At 43.5% G+C, this 26,745-nt stretch overlaps 1 protein-coding gene across 4 annotated transcripts in view; it reads right to left on the bottom strand.

Annotated features, from left to right (window-relative positions):
- Positions 1 to 26,745, bottom strand: part of ITSN1 (intersectin 1) — a 260,698-nt gene that overhangs the window by 8,212 nt on the left and 225,741 nt on the right. For all 4 annotated transcript variants that reach the window (XM_073617164.1, XM_073617162.1, XM_073617165.1 and 1 more), the window contains 7 exons: positions 26,475 to 26,658; positions 18,858 to 18,956; positions 16,275 to 16,442; positions 12,684 to 12,896; positions 8,130 to 8,251; positions 6,006 to 6,088; positions 1,816 to 1,899 (listed from right to left, as the gene is read on the bottom strand). In XM_073617164.1, the coding sequence (XP_073473265.1) occupies positions 1,816 to 1,899; positions 6,006 to 6,088; positions 8,130 to 8,251; positions 12,684 to 12,896; positions 16,275 to 16,442; positions 18,858 to 18,956; positions 26,475 to 26,658 (953 nt within the window). The remainder of the gene's footprint in view (positions 1 to 1,815; positions 1,900 to 6,005; positions 6,089 to 8,129; positions 8,252 to 12,683; positions 12,897 to 16,274; positions 16,443 to 18,857; positions 18,957 to 26,474; positions 26,659 to 26,745) is intronic.

The following is a 26,745-nucleotide window of genomic DNA, read 5'->3' as shown; positions in this document are numbered from 1 at the left end:
TTTTTTTTAATTATAAAAGTAAAAGAGGGCAACACACAGCCACACGGCTGTATTAGGGGGGTGCTGGGGTGAACTGTGCCCTACAGATTTCTGTTGCCCCCCCCCCCTACAACCTCCGTGCTGCATGGGGAGGAAGTGGGCGGTGGCCCCAGGGAGGTGTAGCCCACCCCAGCACCCCCCTAGATACTGTCATGCAGCATTTATTTGCCTGGCGCTATCGGGAGTCCCTGTATTCACTGCTGCCGATGCGATTACAAAAAAAAAACAAACACAAAAAAAACAGCATCCCCGGTATCCCTCTATACACGCCTGGGCCTAATTTGTCCCTGCCGGCCGCTGTGGCTTCTAAGCTTGTGCGGCAATCCCTCCAGACATGTCTGGGGGCGCATGCTGAACTCTCTTGGACCGCATGCGACCTGCAGGCTGCTGGTTGGGCACCCCTGATATAAAGACTAATTGTTCTGTAGTCACAAGATAACAACTAGGAGGGCTAATTAGACTCTTCAATGAGATGGAGCCATGCCAAAATCTTTATATAAAGTATTACACTGCTGCACTATTGGGATTAACCCAACCTAAATCATATGTCTGCAAGATGACAGTGCTGTGAACAACCAATATTTCTATGTAAAGTCTAATTAGTACATGAAACTAATAAACCTGGTGAATGGATCACATCTCTGCAGACAAATAAAGAGCTAACGTCCTATTATTTACTAATAAATTACTATTTACTTATATTCTTAATTCAAGTTAATACAGTGTAATACATTCATAAATAAATAAACCTATATAAAATCCATCACATTTCATATATAAACAAAGTGCCAACATGCTAATAGACAAAATTCACTTATGAAATTCAGTGTTATGAACCTTATAAAGTGCTAACATACTATAGTTCAAAAAAGTTTTTTCATCATTCATAAAATGAATAATTCTATTAAAAATGATCCAACATAGGAATAAAAATAAAATGAAAAATACTCATTTATTGCTAAGTGAAAAACAACTTTAAAAGTCCCAAAATAATTTTTTAGCACAGTTTCTGTGTGCAGTTCAAAGAAACAACTACTATATCTAATCTAATTTCATTAACTGTGCAATTGGATATCCCAGTGACCTTTGGAGTCATACTTTGTGGAATTTTACTTCATTCCTGAACTTTAATAAAGTGTTTTATGATCACTTGCATGGATTGGACAATCTGTTAAAGAGACCTCCTAATGCATTCCATTAGGAGCCTTATGGCCCAGTGAGCTCACTACTTGTACTGAGGATTTGTTTATTGTTTCCTGGATCTAAAGCATTCCCTGCATTAGGTAAAAAACACCCCACTAACTATTCATGCCCCCATCCCTAAACACTTACACCTTCACTTATGCAGTTCTGTGCCATCTGCAGCACACCAGCTCGCTCTCCTTAGTCTCACAGGGGACCCTGAGAGCAGTGGGAGCCATAGGCCCCTGCTATTGTCAGTAAATTTCTGTTAGGAGGAGGGGGCGGGGGGGCATGGCCTCCCCACGCTGTGTGTGTCTGCGTCTGTGGATACACACAGCTCAGCTTGGAAGCACGCCCACACGTGCCTCTTCAACACAAGGTTTGCGGAGGAGACACCCGCAGGAAAGAGGAGGGGACAGCGTCGGCAGGGGTGGTCTCCGGTAGAGAAGGTAAGGGACCACTCTGTGCAATACCATTGCCTCAACTACACAGAGCAAGCAACCAGAACATATTTTTTCATTTCTAAATCCTCTGATCAAAGCCAGAATGAATCAAGACATTCCCTCACAAACCTTCACAGCGACAAGTACTCACCATGTGACCTGCATGGCTTTAATTCGATACCTTCTACAATGTTCACCATCAGCCGCCCAATCCCAGTGGCTCTCTGAGAACGCACTAGAAAGAAAAAGAACAATCAGCATGATATGCAGCTTCCAATGTCTTAATGTGAAGCTATAACTGTTCTGCATAACCTAATGATACATGTAACTGCAGACACGGGAATGTGCAGCTACATACTGTATATTTGGCTTTCAAAATGAGGTCTCCAGTACTAACCAAATCCAGCTAAGATTGTGGCATTTTGACGCCAAGATTTTTTTTTTTTTTACATCAATATCATCCAGCATTGCTAATAAAAAGAAATAAAATAAAACAAAATCATCAAGCCAATTTTTAGAATCTGACAGCTAAGGTACCCCCAAAGTGTGTTTAACCCAGTTAATTGGGCCAGTTATACATTACCAACGCATCCTGTGCTGTCAGCTGTCACATCCTACACTTGGTTAATACATATTTCCATTGTCATAGGTCTCCTTTAAAGCTCCAGGCAGATATAACAGACACAATTGAGAGCAGCTCTGTAACTATTCATAAATAATTTATTGTGCTTTATAATTAAAAGCAAGCAGTGTAAGTACAGGAATTTGATTGGTATTTGCCTTCTGCAGTTTACCGTACCCTCTGTACAGCAGAGCTCAGAGAGGGGATGGAAAAGCAGCACAGGGAACTTATAAGGTGAGCTGCAGTGCATGGGACATGCTAATAGGAAAAGAGAGCAGAGTGACAGAGAGATGACAGAGAGATGAGCTCATTAGTTTGCTGTTATAACTACTGTCCAATCACAGGGCGGGGGTGGGGAGAAGACCTTTAACTGAATAATCAGGTCTTCTTCACTGTCAGGCCAGGCCAGGCTGAGCTATGTGGAATGGCTGTAGGAATCTCAGGACTTTATATCCATAGAAACAAAACCAAAAAAATTGGTTTGAGTACAGTCTTTCAGTGCAGTGACATTCTTTATATCTACATACACTGTATTTTTTATTTAGATGGCTATATATTTCTACATCATATGGTGATGAATGTGCTAAATGTATTGATTATGGATTGATGCTTGAAATTTCTTCCGCGTCACTTCTCCTCTTGGTAGGTAAACACGTTTGGCCTATGGTATGCTACCCGTTAGTCTCCTTACTTAGAAAGTTCCTTACACTGATATTGTTACATCATTAGGGCAGTTTTTTCTGCCGCCTGCTGTCCACCTGACCTCTTCTTTTTGCTCCGGTGCTCACCCCAGCCCCTTACGCTACCTAAATACTCATGAACGAGGTGCAATACAATTTTTAAATGATTATTATGGGATACAATTTGTAAATGATTATCTTCTGCAGTATTTTTTGTATTGAATCTATATATATGGTTTCCGTTTTTGGATATGTAGTAATTGCTGATGAATTTGTCATGCGTCCTGAGAAAGCTAAACAAAAGAAATGCGTTGACCCATGAGGACTCACCATTTCAAAATACAGCTATATATTTAATGAACCAACTCAAGTATATTTACAGTAATTTAACCACTTCAGCCCCGGAAGAATTTACCCCCTTCCTGACCAGAGCACTTTTTGCGATACGGCACTGCGGCGCTTTAACTGACAATTGCACAATCGTGCGAAGTTGCACCCAAACAAAATTGACGTCCTTTTTTTCCCCCACAAATAGAGCTTTATTTTGGTGGTATTTCATCACCTCTGCATTTTTTATTTTTTGCGCTATAAACAAAAAAAAAAAAGAGCGACAATTTTGAAAAAAAAAGCAATATTTTTTACTTTTTGCTATAATAAATATCCCCAGAAAACATATAAAAAAAAAAAAAGAATTTCTTTCTCAGTTGAGGCCGATATGTATTCTTCTAAATATTTTTGGTAAAAAAAAAAAAAAAATCGCAATAAGCTTATTTTGATTGGTTTGCGCAAAAGTTATAAATTTATGGCATTTTAATTATTAATTTTTTTTTATTAGTAATGACGGCAATCTGCGATTTTTATCATGACTGCGACATTGCGGCGGACACATCGGACACTTTTGACACTATTTTGGGACCAGTGACATTTATACAGCGATCAGTGCTATAAAAATGCACTGATTACTGTGTAAATGACACTGGCAGGGAAGGGGTTAAACACTAGGGGGCGATCATGGGGTTAAGTGTGTTCCCTAGGGAGTGATTCTAACTGTGGGGGGGGTGCGCTCACTACAACATTACAGAGATTACTGCTCCTGATGACAGGGAGCAGTAGATCTCTGTCATGTTGCGAGGCAGAACAGGGAAATGCCTTGTTTACATCTCCCTGTTCTGTCGCTCTGTGTCACTATCACAGGCCCCCGGCAGACATCGAGTCCGCGGGACCCGCGGGCATGCTCACGGAGTATGCGGTGGGTGCGCGTGCCCACTAAGCCACGTCTTAAAGGGGACGTACAGGTACGCCCATTCGCCCAGCCGTGCCATTTTGCCGACATACATCGTCGTGCGCTGGTCAGCAAGCAGTTAATATTGGTGATAGTGAGTCTGCAGTTGTATTCACTATGAAATCATCTGTGTATTGTTTTTAATTGCTACTCCAGCTTGTGATATAAGCGGTTTTAATATGGTTGTACGATATTAAAAATAAAACAAGAACAGGAGGTTGGGACTTTGATATGGTTGTAGATAAATATCTTTTTTTATGAATTATTTGTGATCCCTTTCATTGCCAGTAAAGTCCATAATTTTTTGGTTGTGTTTCTATGGATATACATTATGGATGTGGCAATTGAGCGATAAACTTTACACAATTCTCTATAAATCCTTTGGCAACTAAAACAGTTTTTGTATATGTATGTTATCTGTGCATTCAGTTGTTTGCCTACAATTAAGTTGAAGGCGCTCTTGGTAGACATGTTTTAATACAGCTACTGAACACACCATCAGCACTTTTCTGCACAGTTTTATGAATAAGCTACTTGGAGGGGTCAGGGTGTATCTATTTGCAGCTGTAAAACTCAACCCCAGATTTATACCCTACATCACTTATGAATTCCTTCAAAACCTGGTTTCCAGTTTATTTTACATCCAAACTGGAATATCTCTCTGAAATCCTCGTGTAATATTATTGCCACACACCAACTGAAAATTTACATTAAAGTGATACTAAAGTCTCGTTTTTTGTTTGTGTTTAAAAATAACAAACAGGTCATACTCTACTGCTCTGTGCTCCTCTTCTCGGGTCCCTCCCTCCTGCAGCTTGCTATGGGGGCACCCGAGCCGAGCCACTGCTCTGTGTGTCCATTCAGACACAGAGCCGAGGCTCAACTCCACCCCCTCTCTCCTCATTGGCTCACCCAATTTGATTGACAGCAGCGGGAGGCAATGGCGCCCCACTGCTGTCTCAGCCAATGAGGAGGGAGAGTCCTGGACAGCCGAGACTCTTGTGCAACATCACTGGATCGGGATGGGGCTCAGGTAAGTATTAGGGGGGCTGCTGCACATAGAATTCATTAAGATAAAAAAATCTTCCGACTTTAGAACCACTCTAAAGAAATCAGATATGACTGGGTTGAGCAAGATCTGCTTGAGTATAAGAGGTCACCTGAAGCCTAACAGTTGCTGTCCTGTGAAACGCCTGTTCTAACACACCGCACCACATCAAGACCTGGAAAATAATGTGTGAGGTCAGATAGTCCACAGGAAAGTAACGCACACATCAGGGGACTTCTGACACCTCTGTAGAGTCAGAGGGTCACACACAGAAAGCAAAGTTAAATAAATGGCAAATTTAAATCATTCAAAGGTAGATCTGCACAATTATAAGCATTTAAGCCTGAATATTTATATGCTTGCATAAGCTGAAGCCCATCAATTCGTTTATCTTGTAGTGAGAATGCCAGCATTAAAAGATGACAGATGGGAGAGGCAGTTTCTTTGGAAGGGCGATGTTCACTAGCTGACCGAAGAGCAGAGACAAAGTGGGACAATGGTATAGCACATTCTAAACAGCGTAGTTACCCTCCTTATATTTTGCAGTCACCTAGCACAGCGGTAAAAACCATGAAAACATGTGCATTGCTTCAAAGGGTTTTTTATCGAGTACCTGTACAGTTCCTATATACATGTGTTTTAACCCTGTACTTAGCTGCAGGCCAGGGTTGTGCTGTCGTCATATGAGTGTAATGATTAAGCTTGTTACCTAGATATGCCTTCTCCCTTTTCTTTTTCTCAGTCTCAATGTACAACTCTGATGCAGCTTTGATCTTCTGCACCCACGCTGTCCTGCAAAGAAAATACACAAACCTCATTCTTACTGAGACACTAGCCGTCTATACAGGCATACAAGGCTTCTTACATTTATTACATATTGCATATTTACTAGAACAATATAACAGATATAAATAGGCAAGGGAACTCAGTATAAAGGAGGACCAATCATTGTCTAGTTTGTTTATTATCCACTTTTTAAACAGGGACAATTCCTTTCAATCATGGAAAGAAAGAAAATTGCTTGATTTCCCCTACAACACAGTCACACAACAAAGGGTTGATGGGGGTGTTCTGCCAGCAGGGAGCCTTCCATGGCTGCAGAACACAATGATAAGTGTTGCCAGCTATAACCGGCAGCACTGATTGTCCGGGAAAAACCTGACAGGCTGGATGTACACAAGTCTATTGAAAGATCGACTTGTGTTCAACCAGGGTGCCCATACATGGATAGAAATTTGCCTAGTCCCTGCGGAACCAGCCAAATACTGATCCATGTATCGCTTGCTTAAGTTGAAATCCCTGCTGGTTTTTTATTTTGCCTGTTGGGGAGATTTATGTTCTCTATTTGTCCTGGTGACCGCTGCCACCAACACAGATAGTGATGGGAAATGAAAAATTTCCATTAAAAAACAACAAAAATTAACACATTTAGATGTACAATATTTCATTAAAAAGTCAATTCAAAAAATGTATATTATAGACTCAGGCAAGATGGGAGATTAAAGCCCAAATCCAGGCAAAAAAAAAAAAAAGTTTTCATATGCAGTGGGGCACGGTTCAACTGCTTGTTTTTGGAGAATAGAGAGATACTTACCTAATCCTCCCAGCTCAAGACCGGTTCCTGTGGCTCCAACCCCCCCCCCCCCCGCGGTCTAGCGATCTTGTGCGGTAGACTGTTCTTGACATCAGTATGCCTACAGACCTGCTCTGGATGTGAGGAGGTCAGGAACAGTCTACCGCTGGATCATGGGGGAGTGCCGTTTGCTGGAGGAGCAGAGGATTGGGTGAGCGTTCAGTGCATGCACAGCTTTTTTTTTTGCCAAGAGCTGGGCTTTAATAACAAGAAAGAGATTTTTGTATTCAGCATAGAATCATTTTATTGGAGTCTACTGAGAGACACAGGAAGTCTTTAACCTCTGGGTTTACTGCTGCCTACAGGAGGATTGAACAGTGGCAAACAAAAAAAAAAAAAACTGTAGCAAAACAGCACCAAGAGTATGATCATAAACACAGAGGTGGGACTTGTGCCCCTAGATAGACTCCAAGAAAATGATTTTACGGAGAATACAAAGATCCTATTTTCTTTTTCGTTGACTGAGGGTCACAGGAAGACTTTAAAGTGATTGTAAAGGTAAATAATAAAAAAAACCAAAAAAAAAAAACCAAAAAAAAAAAAAAACAAGAAAAACCAACAAACATGTCTATATGTACCTGCTCTTTGCAATGGAATTGCACAGAGCGGCCGCGAACCTCCTCTTTTTGGGTCCCCCACCAGTGCCCCTCCTCTCTGTCCAATGCCTCCATGGAAAGCTGCCTGGGTGTGACGCTGAAACCTAAACATTTTTTACCCTAATGCAAGGAATGCATTAAGGTAAAAATGTTTTAGTTTTAGAATCACTTTTACCTTTGGGATGTCCAACAGCTGTCTAACCGAGGGGTGGGCAACACAAAAAAAACAAATGCTAACAGGCCCACAAAAAAAAAAAAAAAAAAAATCAGAGAACTGGGGACTGCCTGAATTATGAAATATTCACATGTCTGCACAAGTTCAATCATAACTAGTTCTTTTTACCCCCCAAAATAACATCCCAAAGTCACACTTGGCCCTGCCCCCTCCCTTGCTTCATTATTGGTTAATCAATATTATGGACAGCTTCACGGACTGACAGAGGATGTTGGAGGGGATGAGGTCAAGCCCAGTTGTTCACTTATTAGAGCTACCTGAGCTTCAGGGTTTCCCAAGACCTTTACAAGGCATGTGACCATACTTGCAGACACTTACATAGAAGTGTGTGTAAAGAATAGGAACTTCAAAGTGCAGAAGTATCCTTACCTCTCATTGATGCTCTCAGCCCGTAGCGTGTACACCCGATCAATGTGAGAGATGTGGAATATGGGCTCATCCCCTGATGGGTCTGTGGGCAGTTTCACCAGCACTTCATTCAGGAATATGGGCTGCAGAGAGAAGGCATACTGATATTAAATCCTGCATGTTTGGTGGACTTGTCAAACAGCTGAAAGACGCTGGATATCAAACGAAACACATACAATTCTTGAACAACCCTTGCGCAAAATACCTAGGAAAACACTACTAAATAAAAATCTGATGGTAATATATATCAAAATAAACTGCTCAAATATAGAACAGCAGCAACTAAACAATTCATTTCTACCTAATGAAAAACAGCTACTATTCAATTTGCAGACATAAAGCATTTCTTTCATGATGATGAATGAAAAACTGACTGCAAAACTAACTAATACCATACCTAAATTGTTTAAAATATGAGAACACAGAGAAATATAATAAATTCTTGCTGTGTGATGGCACAGATGAGGTTCATGGCTTTTTGAGAACAGTACAGGCTCGTCCACACCAGGCCGATCAGTTGTAGTGCATACAAGCATTATGCTAGTGGCGGGCCCGTCCATTAGGGGCGCAGTGGCGCTGCCCCCCCCAGCCATGCATCCAGGGTGCTGGACGCATGGATTCCAATAGGGTTTTTTTCTTTTTTTAAGCACGTGATTAGAGCCAGAGGCTCTAATAGGCTTCAAAAAGGGGTGTGCACTGCGCCCACAGCCCACCTATTTGTGTGACAATACACAACTGAATGAATATTCGCTATTGTTACACTGATTCTCCTCCCGGCCAATCAGGGAGTGGATCTGGGACCCCTTTCCCAATTGACTGAAAGGAGAAGCGTTCCAATTGGCCTAGGAGGAGGCGCATGGCCCGTCGCTCTGAGGATAGCGCTGCCCGATCCATAGATAGGGCAAGGGCCAGGCTTACTTACATACCGGACCGCACCGAGGGTGGGGGGGGTTTGCTTTGGGGGTGGCTGCGGCTGAATTGTTTGCCGCCCCCCCCCCAAAAATGTACCACCAGCCACCACTGTGCTAGAAGTTACTGCAGTCCTAATGCAGTCTACTCATTTGAATGGACAGCCAAATGCACCACACCAGATCCAAAATTGTAACTGCTGCATTTTTGGTAACATGGGGGGGATTTACTAAAGCTAGTGCACATCGGATGAATCCATGAATAGTGACCAATCAGCTTCTAGGTTTTATTGTCAAAGCTTAATTGAACAAGCTGAAGATAGAAGCTGATTGGTTACTATGCACAGCTACACCAGATTCTGTGTGATAGCGGACACCCTGTCCAGGTTGCTGGAGGATTATAAAACTTAAACAATGACTTTAGCGGTACAGTGGATATAAAAAGTCTACATGCCCCTATTAAAATGTCCGGTTTCTGCGATGTAAAAGAATGAGACATAAAAGACAAAGATAAATCATTTCAGAACTTTTTTCCACCTTTAATGTGACCTATAAAAACTGTACAACTCAGTTGAAAAACAAACTGAAATCTTTTAGGTGGGGGAAGTAAAAATAAGAAACTAAAATAATGTGGTTGCATAAAGTGTACCCTCTTATAACTGGGGATGTAGCGGTTTTCAGAATTAAGCAATCACATTCAAACTCATGTTAAATAGGAGTCAGTACACACCTGCCATCTTTTAAAGTGCCTCCGATTAACCCCAAATAAAGTTCAGCTGTTCTAATAGGTCTTTCCTGACATTTTCTTAGTCGCATCCTACAGCAAAAGCCATGGTCCGCAGAGAGCTTCCAAAGCATCAGAGGGATCTCATTGTTAAAAAGTTATCAGTCATAAGAAGGGTACAAAAGTATTTCCAAGGCATTAGATATACAATGGAAGACAGTGAAGACAGTTATCATCAAGTGGAGAAAATATGACACAACAGTGACATTACCAAGAACTGGACGACCCTCCAAAATTGATGAAAAGATGAGAAGAAAACTGGTCAGGGAGGCTGCCAAGAGGCCTACAGCTACATTGAAGGAGCTGCAGGAATATCTGGCAAGTACGGGCTGTGTGATGACAACAATCTCCCGTATTCTTCATATGTCTGGGCTATGGGGTAGATTGGCAAGACGAAAGCCTTTTCTTACCAAGAAAAACATCCAAGCCCGGCTAAATTTTGCAAAAAGACATCTGAAGTCTCCCAAAAGCATGTGGCAAAATGTGTTCTGGTCTGATGATACCAAGGTTGAACTCTTTGGCCATAATTCTAAAAGATATGTTTGGTGCAAAAGCAACACTGCACATCACCAAAACAACACCATACCCACCGTGAAGCATGGTGGTGGCAGCATCATGCTTTTGGGCTGTTTTTCTTCAGCTGGAACAGGGGCCTTAGTCAAGGTAGAGGGAATTATGAACAGTTCCAAATAACAGTCAATATTGGCACAAAACCTTCAGGCTTCTGCTAGAAAGCTGAACATGTAGAGGAACTTCATCTTTCAGCATGACAACGACCCAAAGCGTACATTCAAACCATTGAGGGAATGGCTTCACCAGAACAAGATTAAAGTTTTGGAATGGCCCAGCCAGAGCCAAGACCTGAATCCCATTGAAAATCTGTGGGGTGATCTGAAGAAGGCTGTGCACAGGAGATGCCCTCACAATCTGACAGATTTGGAGTGTTTTTGCAAAGAAGAGTGGGCAAATATTGCCAAGTCAAGATGTGCCATGCTGATAGACTCATACTCAAAAAGACTGAGTGCTGTAAAAATCAAAAGGTGCTTCAACAAAGTATTAAGGGTGTGCACACTTATGTAACCATATTATTTTAGTTTTTTATTTTTACTTCCCTCCACCTAAAAGATTTCAGTTTGTTGTTCAACTGACTTGTACAGTTTATAGGTCACATTAAAGTTGGAAAAAGTTCTGAAATGATTTATCTTTGTCTCATTTTTTTACATCACAGAAACCTGACATTTTAACAGGGGTGTGCAGACTTTTTTATCCACTGTATGTCCTGTAATCCTCACATCACCTTGTTACAGGACTGTAACTCAAGTATTTGTTATCAGCACTGCACTCAGGCTAGATTCAGGGTGGCCTTATATTCTGACATTCAGGCTAACACTACTGACTGAGAGGGAGCGAATGCAAGTAACTATTAAAAAAAAAACTAAGGAAAACCAAGAGAAAAGGCTGCACTGTTATAAAATGAAGGCCTATTTCTGTACTAGGCAAAATCGGAGTCATGACACCTCCCTACTCCCTCCCATTCCAATTGCTCTGGGACAGACAGTGTCAATGCCGCTTATTTAGCCACCTATACCGTGGACATACACTCAACGGCCACTTTATTAATTTTTCGTGGCATAAATTCAACAAGGTGTTGAAAACATTCCTCTGAGATTTTGGTCCATATGCACATGATTGCATCACGCAGTTGCTGCAGATTTGTTGGCTGCACATCCATGATGCAGATCTGGTGACTGTGGAGGCCATTGGAGTACAGGGACCTCATTGTCATGTTCAAGAAACTAGTTGGAGATGATTGGAACTTTGTGACATGGTGCATTATCCTGCTGGAAGGAGCCATCAGAAGATGGATAATACTGTAGTCATAAAGGAATGGATATGGTCGGCAACAATACTCGTGACGTTTCAATCAATGCTCAATTGGTACTAAGGGGCCCAAAGTGTGCCAAGAAAATATCCCCCACACCATTACACCATCACCACCAGCCTGAACCGCTGGTACAAGGCAGGATGGATCCATGCGCTTTCATGTTGTTTACTCCATTCTGATCCTACCATTTGAATGTCGCAGCTAAAATCGAGACTCATCAGACCAGGCACCATTTTTCCAATCTTCTATTGTCCAATTTTGTTGAGCCTGTGCAAATTGTAGCCTCAGTTTCCTGTTCTTAGCTGACAGGAGTGGCGCCTAGTGTGGTCTTCTCCTGCTGTAGCCCATCTGCTTCAAGGTTTGATGTGTTGTGTGTTCAGAGATGGTATTCTGCATACCTTGGTTGTAAGAAGTGGTTATTTGAGTCACTGTTGCCAGTCACCTCGAACCAGTCTTCCCATTCTCCTCCAACATCAAGGCATTTTCGTCCACACAACTTCCGCTCGTGGATATTTTCTCTTTTTCGGACCATTCTCTGTAAACCCGAGAGATGGTTGTGCATGAAAATCCCAGTAGATCAGCACTTTTTTAAATACTCAGACGAACCCGTCTGGCACCAACAACCAAGCCACGTTCTAAGTCACCTAAATCCCCTTTCTTTCCCCATTCTGATGCTCGGTTTGAACGTCAGCAAGTCATCTTCACCACATCTAGATGCCTCAATGCACTGAGTTGCTGCCATTTGATTGGCTGATTAGCAATTTGTGTTACTAAGCAATTGAACAGGTGTACCTAATAAAGTGGACGGGTGTATTGTGCAGCACTTTACAAAGTCGTTGACATCTACCCATAATTCAGTGGTGGAACTAACAATTCTTTCCTAACAGTAATACACACACAGAACATATACTCCTACACAATATGAGATATTCACTCACTGTTTTGTACATCTTGTACTGGAGATTGGATTTAGGGCTGAAGACTTTGTCAGTGCCGGATGATCCAAGCGGCTTGATGATTTGGGTCAGCAGCAGGAAGTCATTGAAAAGAAAACTGTATAATTCCTTGTTGCTCTTTGCTTTGTATAGTTTACCACTGTGCAAAAACTTCCGCGGGCCCAAACAGTTCGTCACAGAATTAAAAACTAATTGCTAAAAGTGAAAAACACAGAAAAGATTCAAGTTAGAAGCTGAAGGAAACGTATCATTTTGGAATAGTTTAGGTACCACACTATCCTCTCTCTCTAGTAACATGGAAGCCATAACAGACCTATACTATAGTCCTGTTAAAGAACACAGTGCATGTAGGCAGTGCAAAGAACATTCCTTATGGGAAGAAATGGCCTGCCCAGTAGGGCAAGATCCACCCATCACAGGAGAAGGTAAGACCACACAGTGGAAGAGGGAAGACCGGGATCCTACCATCATGCTACAGATACCAGCAAAGTTGGTTGAGGACAGGACCTCCTTCCTTTCTAATGACAGGAATAAAATTGTGATGGCATATTGAATCAAACTTTAGGCAGAAATTTAAGCACCTCGATAAACGTCCCACATACATGTCCTACCCTTATCTTATAGCTGCAAGCATCTTCCATATGCACAGTTGAGCCCTCCTCTCTAAAATCATGGTATACATTCCTCTGATGAGTGACTACAGGAAAAATGGCTGCTAAAGTTCTACTCCTTTTGCCACCTTTTTGACCGCCTGTAAACCATGCAGAGCAATTGGTTTTGCCAAACAAAATATATTAAATTACCTTAGTAAATCTGATTATTTCAGTTCTTAAAGTCATAGTTATGACCGTGGTCTTCTAAATTGAAGAGACTTCTCACAGTGGCTACATTTGAAAGGCAACATAAACGTTAAAGGCTAACTCCACCTTTTCCACCATGCTACATGTACAGTCCTCCTCACCTAGGGATGTCAATTTAGCAATAAAACATGTTGGACGGGGCCTGGCCCATGAAGTCATTACGCACGCCAGTGGATTGGCAGTGATAGTTTCGCTATACATGCTGATCTCTACATAGTTCATGTGAGTGGTATCTTTATAACAAATGCGGTGATGTTTTGAATACTGCACTATGGGATTTGTCTCTTTCTCCTTCATAGGAGTTGTGATGTTATTTACTGAGGCACTGGAGTACCTGTGGAGACAGAGCTGCATGACAGCCAGGCGCTTTGGATCTCTTATAATATTGAGATCCCACATTTCTGGTAAGGAGTTCAAATATTCGTGGGCACTTCGAAGTGGACTGCATGCAGTGCGTTTATGGGCACATCACCATTTTCACAAGAATAAGTAAGGTTGGTTTCGCTCAGGAACTTCACATGTTCAATTTGGGACTTGAACTAGAAGTTATTTTGCACTGATTTTATTATTATATATGTTTACTATATATTGTTTTTTTATATTTTTAATAGAATTTTTAGGGACTTGCAACACTGTTTTTCTGATCATATTGAAATGAAACATCAGCTGAAACTTGTTGGTTCCATATATCTAAACTTTTATCAGCATAATCTCTGCATAGGATTAGCAAAAAAAAAAAATGTAAGCTATGGATATGATAGAAGCTATTAATGTATGTGGGGAAAAAAGCAGGGCCCTTGCAATATCTATCTATCTATAGATATATATATCTATCTAGATATATATATCTAGATATATATATATACACACACACACACACACACACATATATATATATATATATACACACACACACACACACACACACACACACACACCAACTTCCCCTTTGCCGACGGTTTTATACGCTACTAGGTTGGGTTTACAAGCCAGAGCAATATCCCACATGGGACATTCTCATCTGACAGGTCTATTCAAAGATCTGGTGTTAGAATGCTAGAAGTTTATCTTGAGCACTTAGCTTAACATGTTCAAGATTTCTTGTCTAATGGAAATTGTGATGCTTTCGAAATCAGCTAAAGCAAAACAGATATAACCAAGGTATAATAATTTTGCCTACTTTCCTTGCAATAGGGGGGAGAAGATAACATGTGGCTGCTCTAAAAAATGCTGCATCTGTCCTGACTGATGCCACTTTAGGGTCACCTTTTGCAAATATGGAGGATGAGCTTTATTTTCAAGGTTTAGAACTAAAAGCTATGATCTACTACGGCCACATATCTTCTAGAGCACCCCTTTAACTGTCTAGTGTAGTGGTTCTCAACCTCACCAGTGCTGTGACCCCTTGATAACATTTCCCAAGTTGCGGGGACTTTTCGTAGCGTGGGTTGTCAGCACGCAAGGCAAGACAAGTAATTTGCACCCCTAACCCACAGACATTTAGTGCTCCCCGAGTCCCTTCCACTCGTACAGTAATAAGACCCCTATGGTACATTTTAGGATGTACCACTCTGTTCTCCTTTCTTTGCCTTTTATCTCTCTCTATTGTAATTTCCTGTTTTTTTTCCCCCATCCATCTCTCTAGCCGTCTTTCTTGTTATTTCTCTTATTCTTTCTCTCCCTTTTTCTTTGTTCCTCCCCTCTTTTCCTCTCCCTTCCATGTATCCTTTATTTTTATTCCTTCTCTTATGCCCTGTACATACGAGCGGATTTTCCGTCGGAAAAAACTTGGATGGTTCTTCCAATGGAATTCCGCTCAAGCTTGGCTTGCATACACACGGTCACACAAAAGTTCTCTGAACTTTTGACTGTCAAGAACGCGGTGATGTATAACACTACGACGAGCCGAGAAAATGAAGTTCAATGCTTCCGAGCATGCGTCGAATTGTTTCCGAGCATGCCTAGGAATTTGGCGTGTCGGAATTTGTACAGACGATCGGAATTTCCGATCAGAACTTTTTCTGACCGAAAATAGAGAACCTGCTCTCAATCTTTTGCTGGCGGGAATTCCGCCAGCAAAAGTCAGATGGAGCATACACACGGTCAGAATTTCCGACCAAAAGCTCACATCGGACTTTTGCTGGGGGAATTTCCGATCGTGTGTACGGGGCATAACTCCTTGGTGGGGGGATGGGGGGAAAGGGATTAGTGGCAGTGCTGGCAGAGAGATGGGATGAGTAGCAGCGCTGGTGGGGGGATGGGGATCAGTGGCAGTGCTGGGGGGGGTGGGATCAGTGGCAGTGCCGGGGGGAGTTCTGATCCGCCAACTTAGTTTTCTTGATCAAGGTCATCTGCTCATCCGAGAAATGTAGCGCGGACTTTTAATGGCAACTATGATCACAGGTAGTGTTACTCACTGTGTCTCCGACTTTGTGGTGTCTCGCAGCAGTGACATCTATGCCGAAATCAGGAGATAGGGTCTACTCCAGCCCCTCCCACTTCACATTCCTCACCAGTCAGCTGACCTCCATTCTCCGCCCCCCAGCCATGCCGTGAACTGAATGGGCGGCTGCGAAAAGGCTGGGAGAGCGGTGCGGGCTTCAGGAATGGCCCAGCATTTGGTGGCCCCTGCAAAATCATCATTCGACCCCCAGGTTGAGAACCACTGGTCTAGTGAGAAGTGTGAGCTCAGCAGCCCCCTCTAGAGACGAACCTCAGACAAGCCTTCACATTGCACATGTGCCTGTATCCACTCAAGTCGGTCGGAGTTCTCCTTTTCGCGGACACCTTCGTTAACTTGAGAGCACAGCTCCTCTGCTTTCTCCAGTGCTTGTTTCAGATGACTGTGATCTGGGTGATTTTCAGGTGTATTTTCTATAATCTGGAGATTATAACAGATTTATATGTCATTGAATTGTTGTGCATCAGTGAAGATAAGTCAACATTGCAAATATTAGATCTGGATACGTTTGAAGCAGTCCACTTTAAGAGTATCCAGATCTTATATATATCCTTCAAGCTTTGTCAGACAAGTCAGTTGTACTTCTGGTAGGCATTATGTGGCTGCTTTTCTGTCTAGGTCAATTTTTTTTTTTTTAAAGAATAAAGCTTTACACTTTTCCAAAATTAAGTGCAGACAGGTAAAGAGCACAGTCATAACAAATACAGATAGCATTCCCAGTACAATAGATAGAGGTAACCAAGCCACAGTATATAGATACAAACCAATAGGAAAAAAGGGAGCATCTTAGTATTGGTTGGAAACAAAAGTAGCCCATGTACAATACTTCTGTCAGGAACCCAATGAGGGTGTTAGTGTTATAGTATAAGGTGCTACATTTACTGTAGCATGTTGCTGATATCCTACCCTGGTCTTGAGTGTGAAAAATATAAAAAAAAAAAAAAACGTAGTGGTGCGATCCAATTTTAAAGTGGAAGATTAGGCAAAAACTAACTAACTTTATTCTACTCTATCTAGCCCTGTAAAACAAAGAACGCTATACTTACCTCTTCTGCAGCCCATCCGGTCTGGTTTCCAGAGGCGGAAGCTGTGTGCAGGAGAGAACTGACAAAGGCTGGGAAATGCTTGGGAAGGGATGTCACCCATAGCTACTATAAAGCTTCCGTTGTTGGCTACCTCTCCTGCACACGCCTACACAGTGAGGTCACCGCCGAAAGCTCAGCGTGGGACCAGATTGCCTGCAGAACAGGTAAGTACAGAGACTTTTGCTTTACAGGGCTAGATAGATCAGCCTTAGAATATGGCACAGAGTAAGATTAGAGTTAATTAGTTTCTGCTTAAAGCGGAGTTCCACCCAAAAGTTGAACTATGCTTCCTCCCCCCTCCGGTGTCACATTTGGCACCTTTCAGGGGGGGAGGGGGGGATGGGGACCCATTTATGATAGGTCCCCTTCCCCACTACCGGGAGACGGGCCGCAGCCCAATCTTCCGGAAGTTCGGTCCCCCTCCTACTTCCCCCCCGCCGCTGGGCAAATTAGAAAGTGCAGCTCGCTTAGCGCATGCGCAGTAGGGAACCAGGATTGAAACTTAAAGGCTTCACTGCCTGGTTCCCTTACAAGGGATGGCGGCAGCACTTGGGAGTCTATCCGAAGATCGGCTGCGGTGTCAACATCGTGGGCTCCCTGGACAGGTAAGTGCCTTAATATTGAAAGCCAGGAGCTACAGTGTTTGTAGCTGCTGACTTTTACATTATTTTTTTGGGGCTGGACCTCCTCTTTTAAACTTCCGCTTTAAGGCCAACTTTTTACATCCATTTTATGCCACTGTAAAGCAGCCATCATTAGTGGAGCTGCTAGATATCACTGGGCAGCTACCCAAGCTCTTACACTTAACCACCAGTAACACCCAATAAGTGATCATAAACAATACAATATCAAAGTCTGGATGGGCTTCAGTGAAGCTGGAAGGACAAGCGTACCTAGGCACTCATGGTCACTTCGCAGAAATGCTCTGCTGCTTCTAATTGGGAATTATATGATAAGGTTACATTTTCTAAATTAAAATAGGACGGAAGTCACTTTATGCTAAATCATGCTAATTAATCTGTGTTAGACAACCAGGCTTCAGATTTTAAATATAAATCTGGTTTTGAAAGAAAAAAAGTAGTCAGTCTTCATGTGACAATAAAAGAAGTAGAGGTACTTGCATGTTAGTAACCTCGAAGGTTACAATATTCTCCACATCACTGCCTTACTATAGCACAATTCTCTCAGCTGCCAATTCTTCTTACACTTCTGGAGGTGATGCCATTATGGAGTCCCGTTTAGCCCCAAACTGCAAACCACAGATGCACCACCCACAATGAACCTTGTCAGCAATTGCCACATGACATTGGTTATGTGATCAGAGAAGGCTTTTTTTTTTTAAGTATTAAGACTAGAGATATTTTGTATACATTTATATTTTTGGAGGAGTTAAGAATTAATCTTCTTCAAAAAAAACTTTTGGTGATGAAGCGTGTTTCTACTATTGATTTCTCGGTTGTCTTCCATATATATGGATAACATAAATCATGCTTTCATGGATTTTTACAGCTAGGAAATCTGAGTTGGTCTTCTCAGTAGGTGTAGTTTTAGGGCAGCGCCTACATGAAATTGATGCCATTTATAAATAAGGCCTTCCAGCATGTTTAGGAAAAAATTTGAGCACAAACAGAACAGCAAATCTCATCAACAGGTACAACCTTTTCTTATTGTATCTAATACTAAAAAGCAAAATTATGTCCGGAGTTGGATTTTAAAGGTGAGATCTTACATTATGAAGCTGGTTACTTACATTTTTAATGATAAGAGGGTATCTAGTTACTCTTTGCATAGGTTTAAGAATGAAGCTGGACAGAGGCATTCCTTTACAACGAGGGTCCATAGCTAACCTCTGTAGGGACAAGAAAATATGTGAAAATATGTGAAAAATGTATCAGCATTTGTGCAAAAGTCAAAAATACCACCCATGCATAACTTTTTAAAATGTTTTAAATTGTATTTTCGGTTAATAAAGCTGTAATTATTTTACATACATGTCATTAAATCTATAGACACATAAAAAACAAACAAAAAAACAAAAAAACAAAAAAAAAAGATAAATCAGATAAATGTGGTAAGCGTAATTACCTCCATATTCTGTAACTCACAAATTAGGCAATAGGCCCATTCTATTACTGAATCTTTCTCCACATTACTTGGGGATGAAGCCCTTGTTTACCTACATTAGACATAGGACATGTAAGACCACCACAGCCATGGCTGGTGGTTCAAAGTGTAGGCATGATCCATGCCCAGAATTTGACATTTGGAGAGGGCCAAGAAGAGGCATATTTAAAGTACAGTTGTGGCCAAAAGTTTTGTGAATGACACAAAATATTAATTTTCACAAAATCTGCTGCCACAGTTTTTATGACAGTGTCAGTGTGAGTGCTGTCAGAGCAAGTGCAGACTACAGTCGTGGGTGCTAGAAGCACCGGCCATCCGGCCATCCAGGATTCTAGGATCCCCCGCTCCCTGCAGACCTCAGCTGACTAACCGGGTTCCAAGCAGCCCTAACATCATCAGGAACGGTAGCGGCTCACCTCGATCCCCTCTCTCCATTGCGCCGGCCGCTACCGCCGCCTCGGCTCCCCAGCAGTTTCTCAGCCGTCCGACTGGGTCCCCTAGCAGCCCAAGCTCCATCCAGGAACGGTAGCGGATCAACCCGGCCCCACCTCCATCGCGCCGGCCGCTACCGCCGCCTCTGGACGTCTGTCCAGCCATCCAGCCTCCAGTCCAGGACCCACCGCGGCTCCAGCCTAGCGCGCTGCCCTAGCCCGGCCTGGTCGCCTTCCTCCCCCCGCTCCACCCGATCAGCAGCCCCCCCGCGCCTTACCCTAACCACCAGTGCTGACGCGATCGTTGCCGCGTCTGGGATCATCACCTAGGATAGACCGGGGCTCGGGCCTAGTCCGGCAGCCATCTTGGGACACCCAGACGCGGCGGCAGGACCCCCCCCAGCTACCCTGAGCGCGCTCGCACTCACAGAAGGACCCACCGGGACCCCGGTCCACCTCACCCTCTCCCAACCTCTACCCTTCAGTGCTCCTCTACAGCATTGATCCCACCATGGCTCGGGCCTAGTCCGGCGGCCATCTTGGTAACCCCAGTTGCGCCGTAGCCCCCTACCGACCGCCCAGAGCCCCTCCCAACTCCACTGCAGTACTCCACAGGGACCCACTAGCCCTCCCACCAGGTGCACCGCAGCCGCCGTCTAGTCACCTCATCCCTAGCCACTAGGCTCGGGGGACAGACCACGGCTGCGGCCTAGCCCCGGCCCACCTCCGCAGCTCACCCCTCTCTCTACGCGGGCAGCGTGCCATCCATACCCCCAACATCACCTCCGACACACCGGACCTCACCGCAGAGCACACGGTGATACTGAGAGCAGGACAATCCCCAGCTCAGGCCTTGCACCGACGTTCTTCATGATCCTTCCAGACGTGGCGCAATACCAGTAAGTACTAGCCTAGGTCAACACAGTGCCCGCTCTTGCCCGACATCCACCCCTCCCCCTCTCATCACCGACCTACCCGGGTCAGGTATGTAGCGGGCCCATCCAGCAGTTGATCCAGGGACCTCAGTCCGATCGCCTCCGGGGGTCAGGAAGGAATTTTTTCCTCTGCTGTAGCAATTGGCTAGCTCAGCTAGGGGTTTTTCGCCGTCCTCTGGATCAACAGGAGTGCGGTAGGCCCCTCCACCACCACAGTCCCATTCGCACCATTATCTACGCCACCCTGAAGCAGCGGCACTCTTCAGACCATCATCTTCTCAGCAACAGAAGCAGCGGCACCCTTCAGGACCACCAATTCCTAAACAACCTCACCATCGCCATTTCAGTATCATCACCGAATCATCCTACCATCAGCAATTTTCTCGCCATGTGCAACTTCAAGTACTCAGCGGACGCTCTCCACAAGCTAAGAAATACCACCTCAACATTAACAACTCCCGTACATAAAATACTACAGAAAAAACAACTGCTAAGGAACAACCTACAATCAACCATCAAATATATGAAGACAACAATCCAACCACAACAATTAGCATGCGCACTGATCAACACCAGATCTGCAGTCAAGCACAGACTGGAGGTACACGACTTCATCACCCAAAACAACATAGATTGCCTCTTCATCACGGAAAGTTGGCTAACACCCGACTGCAACGCCATCCTAACCGAATTAGTACCTGAGAACTACAGGATCCTAACGGAGCACAGAACAGGAAAAAAAGGAGGAGGCCTAGCAGTGATCTTCAAATCTCACCTCGCGCTCACCAAACCAACTGTACAGAATTCAGTGCCTTTCATGGAGACACTCGCCCTACATCTTCAAACAACACCCCAAGACACTATCCACATACTTCTATGTTACAGACCACCAGGACCGAAGACCAATCTCCTTACACCCCTCACAGAATTCATGTCAACGCACACCCTAAAAGCCAAAAACTTCTTGGCACTTGGAGATTTCAACCTCTGGGCAAACTCCGCCCAAGACCCTATCGCCAACGCCTGCATTAACCAACTGAAAGAACTAGGTCTTCAGCAACTGATAATTGCTCCTACACATGGTTCAGGACACATTCTGGACCTCATCTTCAAACAAAATATGGACGTCAACATATCCAACAACCTACCGCTACCTTGGACGGATCACCACGCTATCAAATTTGAAATCGCCACCAACACCACTCTCCAAAAACGGAAACAGGCAAATACAACACGCTGGACAAGATCTCAGAAGAAACTACACTCCGAATTCTTCAAAACCACACTATCAAACAAAATAGCAATGCTAAACCTAAACCACTCAACGGAACAAACACTCAACTCCTTAAACAAGGCATTACTACAAACAGCGGACTCAGTGGCTCCAAAACGTAGAACACACAACCACAAAAAAAAACTCTGGATGGTTTAACGGCACTCTTACTTCACTAAAGCAGGAACGCAGAAGAGCTGAAAGAGCCTGGAGAAGAAACTCCACAAAGGAAAACCACACAAACTACAAAGCACTCACGGATAAATATCACAAAGCAATCTTCAGAGCAAAAAAGGAACACTTCTCAAACACCATCTCAACAGCCCAAACCGCCCTCGGGAACTCTTCAAAATAGTCACTAAGACTATGAACCCTACCTGCCTAGATCCCCCAGGAAACGAAACCCAGGAATTCTGCAATGAATTATCAGATTTTTTTATCGACAAAATTGACAACATCCAGAAATCAATTAAACAGAAAAAAACAACCAACCTCATCCAACTAAAGCAAAAAGAAAAAAATCGATACAATCATCACACAAGCACCGAATTTTTCGCTGATCCCAATCACCACTGACACCACCAAAAACATCATCAGAAGCTTTAAAGACAGCACATCACCAAACAACATCATTCCCACAAAACTCCTAAAAGAATGCTCCAACATCTTGGCTCCTACTATAACTCACCTCATAAACCAGTCATTCAAAGAAAGGACTGTCCCAACTGCCTTCAAACATGGCATCGTCAAACCCCTCTTAAAGAAACCCAACCTCGACCCTAAGGACCTTAACCATCGCAGACCGATAACAAGCCTCAACACCATTTCCAAGATTATGGAGAAAGCAGTAGTACAACAGCTACAACACCACCTGGACACACACAATCTCCTGGATCCTCTGCAATCAGGCTTCCGCCCAGGCCATGGAGAAGAAACGGCACTCCTCAAAATATGGGATGACGCCCTCGAAGCAGCTGATGATGGAGAATCTTGTCTGCTGATACTGTTGGACCTCAGTGCAGCGTTCGATACAGTGGACCACAATACTCTACTCATTCGCCTCACAGAGGTAGTAGGAGTCACAGATTCAGATCTACAATGGTTCGCATCCTTCTTAGGGAATCGCTCTCAGACAGTGAAACTAGGAGAATTCTACTCTGAAACCCGCACTATCTCTTGTGGAGTCCCTCAAGGTTCACCCTCATCACCAGTGCTCTTCAACATCTACATCCGCCCACTCCTCAAAATCATCAGAAAATCGGACCTCTGCTTCCACTCATACGCTGATGACACCCAACTCTACCTCCGCATCACCGGGGAAAAAGACCACCTTCAGCAACTAGAAAAATGCCTCACTCTGATAGACGACTGGATGACTACTAGCTCTCTCAAACTCAACGGATCAAAAACAGAGCTTCTTCTCCTACACGGAAACCAAAATTCCAAAACTAAGACCCCATGGACAACTCCCACCATCTTTGGACAGACCATCTCACCAAGCACTAAAGCCAAGAGTCTCGGAGTCATTTTTGACTCAGAAATGTCAATGGATGCACAAATAGGATCAGTAGTTAGCGGATCTCACCATCTCCTCCGCCTGCTACGTAGACTCATCCCATTCGTGCCAGAAGAGGACAAAGCAGCAGTAGTTGGAACAATCATCAATTCCAGACTCGACTACGCAAACTCCCTCTACATAGGACTACCCCAATATCAGCTTGCGCGCTTACAACTCATCCAAAACACAGCGGCAAGACTGTTAACAGGGAAAAAACCCTGGGAATCCATCTCCCCTTCCCTGAGGAGCCTACATTGGCTAACCGTAAAGAATCGGATAACTTTCAAGACCCTCTGCCTCACCCACAAATGCATATACGGAAACGCTCCTCACTACATATGAGAGAAAATAAAACGATACACACCGAATCGCAGTCTTCGATCTTCTAACCATAACCTCCTCCTCGTTCCAAAAACCCGCTACAAAACAAAGGGAGAATGAAGATTCGCAGTCCAAGGACCACGGCTATGGAACATGCTACCTACTCACATTCGCATGGAAGAAAACCATCAGGCCTTCAGAAAGAAACTCAAGACCTACCTCTTCTGAGAAGCTTGACAACACAGGACGGATCCAGCGCCTTGAGGCGATTCAGTTCGCAACTGCAGCGCTATACAAATCATTCATTCATTCATGTACTCCAGAATGTTATGAAGAGTGATTAGATCAATTGCAATTAATTGCAAAGTTCCTCTTCCATGAAAATGAACTTAATCCCAATAAAAACATTTCCACTGCATTTGTGAAGAAGGCTTCAGGGCTCTCAAGAAAATCCAGCAAGTGCCAGGACCGTCTCCTACAGTTGATTCAGCTAAGGGGATCGGGGCATCACCAGTGCAGAGCTTGCTCAGGAATGGCAGCAGGCATGTGTGAGTACATCTGCACACACAGTGAGACGAAGCCTTATGGAGGCTTTCTGGGTGTCAAGAATGGCAGCAAACAAGCCACTTCTCTCCAGGAAAAAACATCAGGGACAGATTGACATTCTGCCAAAAGGTACAGGGATTGGACTGCTCAGGACTGGGGTAAAGTCATTTTCTCAGATGAATCCCCTTTCTGATTGTTTGGGGCTTCTGGAAGAAACCTTGTCCAGAAGAAAAGGTGAGCGCTACCATCAGTCCTGTGTCACGCCAACAGTAAAGCATCCTGAGACAATTCATGCGTGGGGTTGCTTCTCAGCCAAGGTAGTGAGCTCATTCGCAATTTTGCCTAAGAACACAACCATGAATAAAGAATGGTACAAAAACATACTTAGAGAGCAACTTTTCACAACCATCCAAAAACAGTTTGTTGAGGAACAATGCCTTTTCCAGCATGATGGAGCACCTTGCCATAAGGCAAAAGGGATACCGAATTTTTTTTTTTGGGTCCATGGCCAGGAAACTCCCCAGACCTTAAAACCATTGAGAACTCGTGGTCAATCCTCAAGAGGCACAAAACACTGAAGCAGCAGACTTTGTAAAAATTTTGTGTCATTCTAATTTTGGCCAGGGCTGTACATTTAAACCCCAACATTGATCGTCTCTTATTTTCTCCCTTTTGGTTTGTTAAAAAAAAACATTGGAAGAGTTTTGTTATATTTGTTAAAAAAAATGCCATTTCAATCCATTGTGTCAGTGTGCACAGAACACCGAGCTGTACTGTGCTCAATTCCTGTTATCTGAAGGACCCTCACAGTTCTCTTCTTGCACTACAGAACAATTCGTCCATATGCAGTGGTGTTTTAAAAATGGGTATGGCTGACATTATGGCTTGCAATTTCAGTCCAAAAAATGCCTTGTGATGTAATTCCACAAGAAGAAATTAGTAGCAGATTACATTTCTGGTAGATGAACAGGTATTTTCCTGTACTTGCAGGGACTTTTAAGCGATAAAAGACAGGTAAATGGTCAAGTATTGCAGAGATGTACAGTGTATGTTTTTTGACATAAATGTTAAGACTCCTTCAATGCCAGCTTTTCAGAGAGAAAACAAAGATCAAACAAGTTGTTTTTTTTGTAACATGTCTGATTACTTCTCCTCTTAAAGTGGAGGTCCGCCCACCCCACACATACTGCAGCTGCTGACTCTTACCTGTCCTGGATTGCGATGCCAGCGATGTTGGCACTCCAGCTGATGTTTCCATCAGCTGTCGGGTGCTGCCGCCGCCATTGCCGGTGAGGGTGCCCTGTAGTGAAGCATTACGGCTTCACGCCGGGTCCCTACTGTGCATGCGAGAGGAACCGCTGCCCTCTCCTACTGGCCTAGCGGTGAGGGAAGGTGGAGGGATCCGAGCTGCTGACGTAATGCGCCGCGGCCTGGTCTCCCGGAAGTGGGGACAGGATACCGCTCCCGGAAGTAGGGACAGGTATCCACTCCCCCCGAAAGGTGCCAAATGTGGCACCGGAGTGGGGGGAGGAGACAAATGAGCGGACGCTCCACTTTTGGGTGGAACTCTGCTTAAACAAGAGGGAGGTTGTTAAAGCGAACTGAAGGCAAAACTTTTTGTAAATTTAGCACAACAAAGGGTTGTAACCCTTTACATTTGTTTTTCTCTCCATCCCATGTCCCATTAGGAAGATTTCTATTTACTTTCTTGTCCCATAGCCAAAACCAGAAGTGAAAGGAAATCCATCCAAAGTGAGGAAATCACAACTAGTTGGAAAATTTCCCCTCTATTCCTGTTCTGGTTACAACCCAAAATATGGGATTTTTTTCTACTTTCAAACTTTATGATAAACATAATCAGAATAAAACACAGGAGGGTGAATCTCCATAATGGGGGAAAAACTCAAGTTATACCTTAACTCAGCCTAAAACAGCTCCCATTCCTTTTGGGAAATATTCAGCTTATGTCTGTGGGGGCTTTTAGCACCATAAATAGTTGTCAGCAAGGACACATCTTCTTTAGAAAACTTTTCATATAGGAGTTAAATGGCTCTTTAGCCTCACTCATATAACAAAAACATTTTCTAAAATGTAACCTTTGAAAACATAATATACAAGAATAGGGGAAGCCTGTCATCTTATGATAAACACTCTGAGATGGTCATCCCAATGTTCTTACCTTGACAAACTCCTTAAACTCTGGCACTTCATCGGTTTTCTGTTGGATGAGTGCAGCACCATTTAGTTGACAGCTACAGAAGCGGATGTATGGTTGCATGTGCGGTAACTGAGCTGTCAAGATGTCGCCGATCATCTTAACAGGCATCTTTTCACCAGACATCTTTTTGCGAACTCGCAAAGCCCTTGGTATAAAAATTGGCAGTTAAATGAAAAAGTACAACGTTGGCCTCTTAAAAATATGTGCTGCAGCACTGGATTGGAAAGTTATT

This window comes from Aquarana catesbeiana, linkage group LG02 (assembly GCF_042186555.1).
Source record: "Aquarana catesbeiana isolate 2022-GZ linkage group LG02, ASM4218655v1, whole genome shotgun sequence".
NCBI classification, from domain to species: Eukaryota; Metazoa; Chordata; class Amphibia; order Anura; family Ranidae; genus Aquarana; species Aquarana catesbeiana.
Note: the sequence above shows the minus strand (reverse complement) of the source record. Positions and strands in the feature narration are given on the sequence as shown.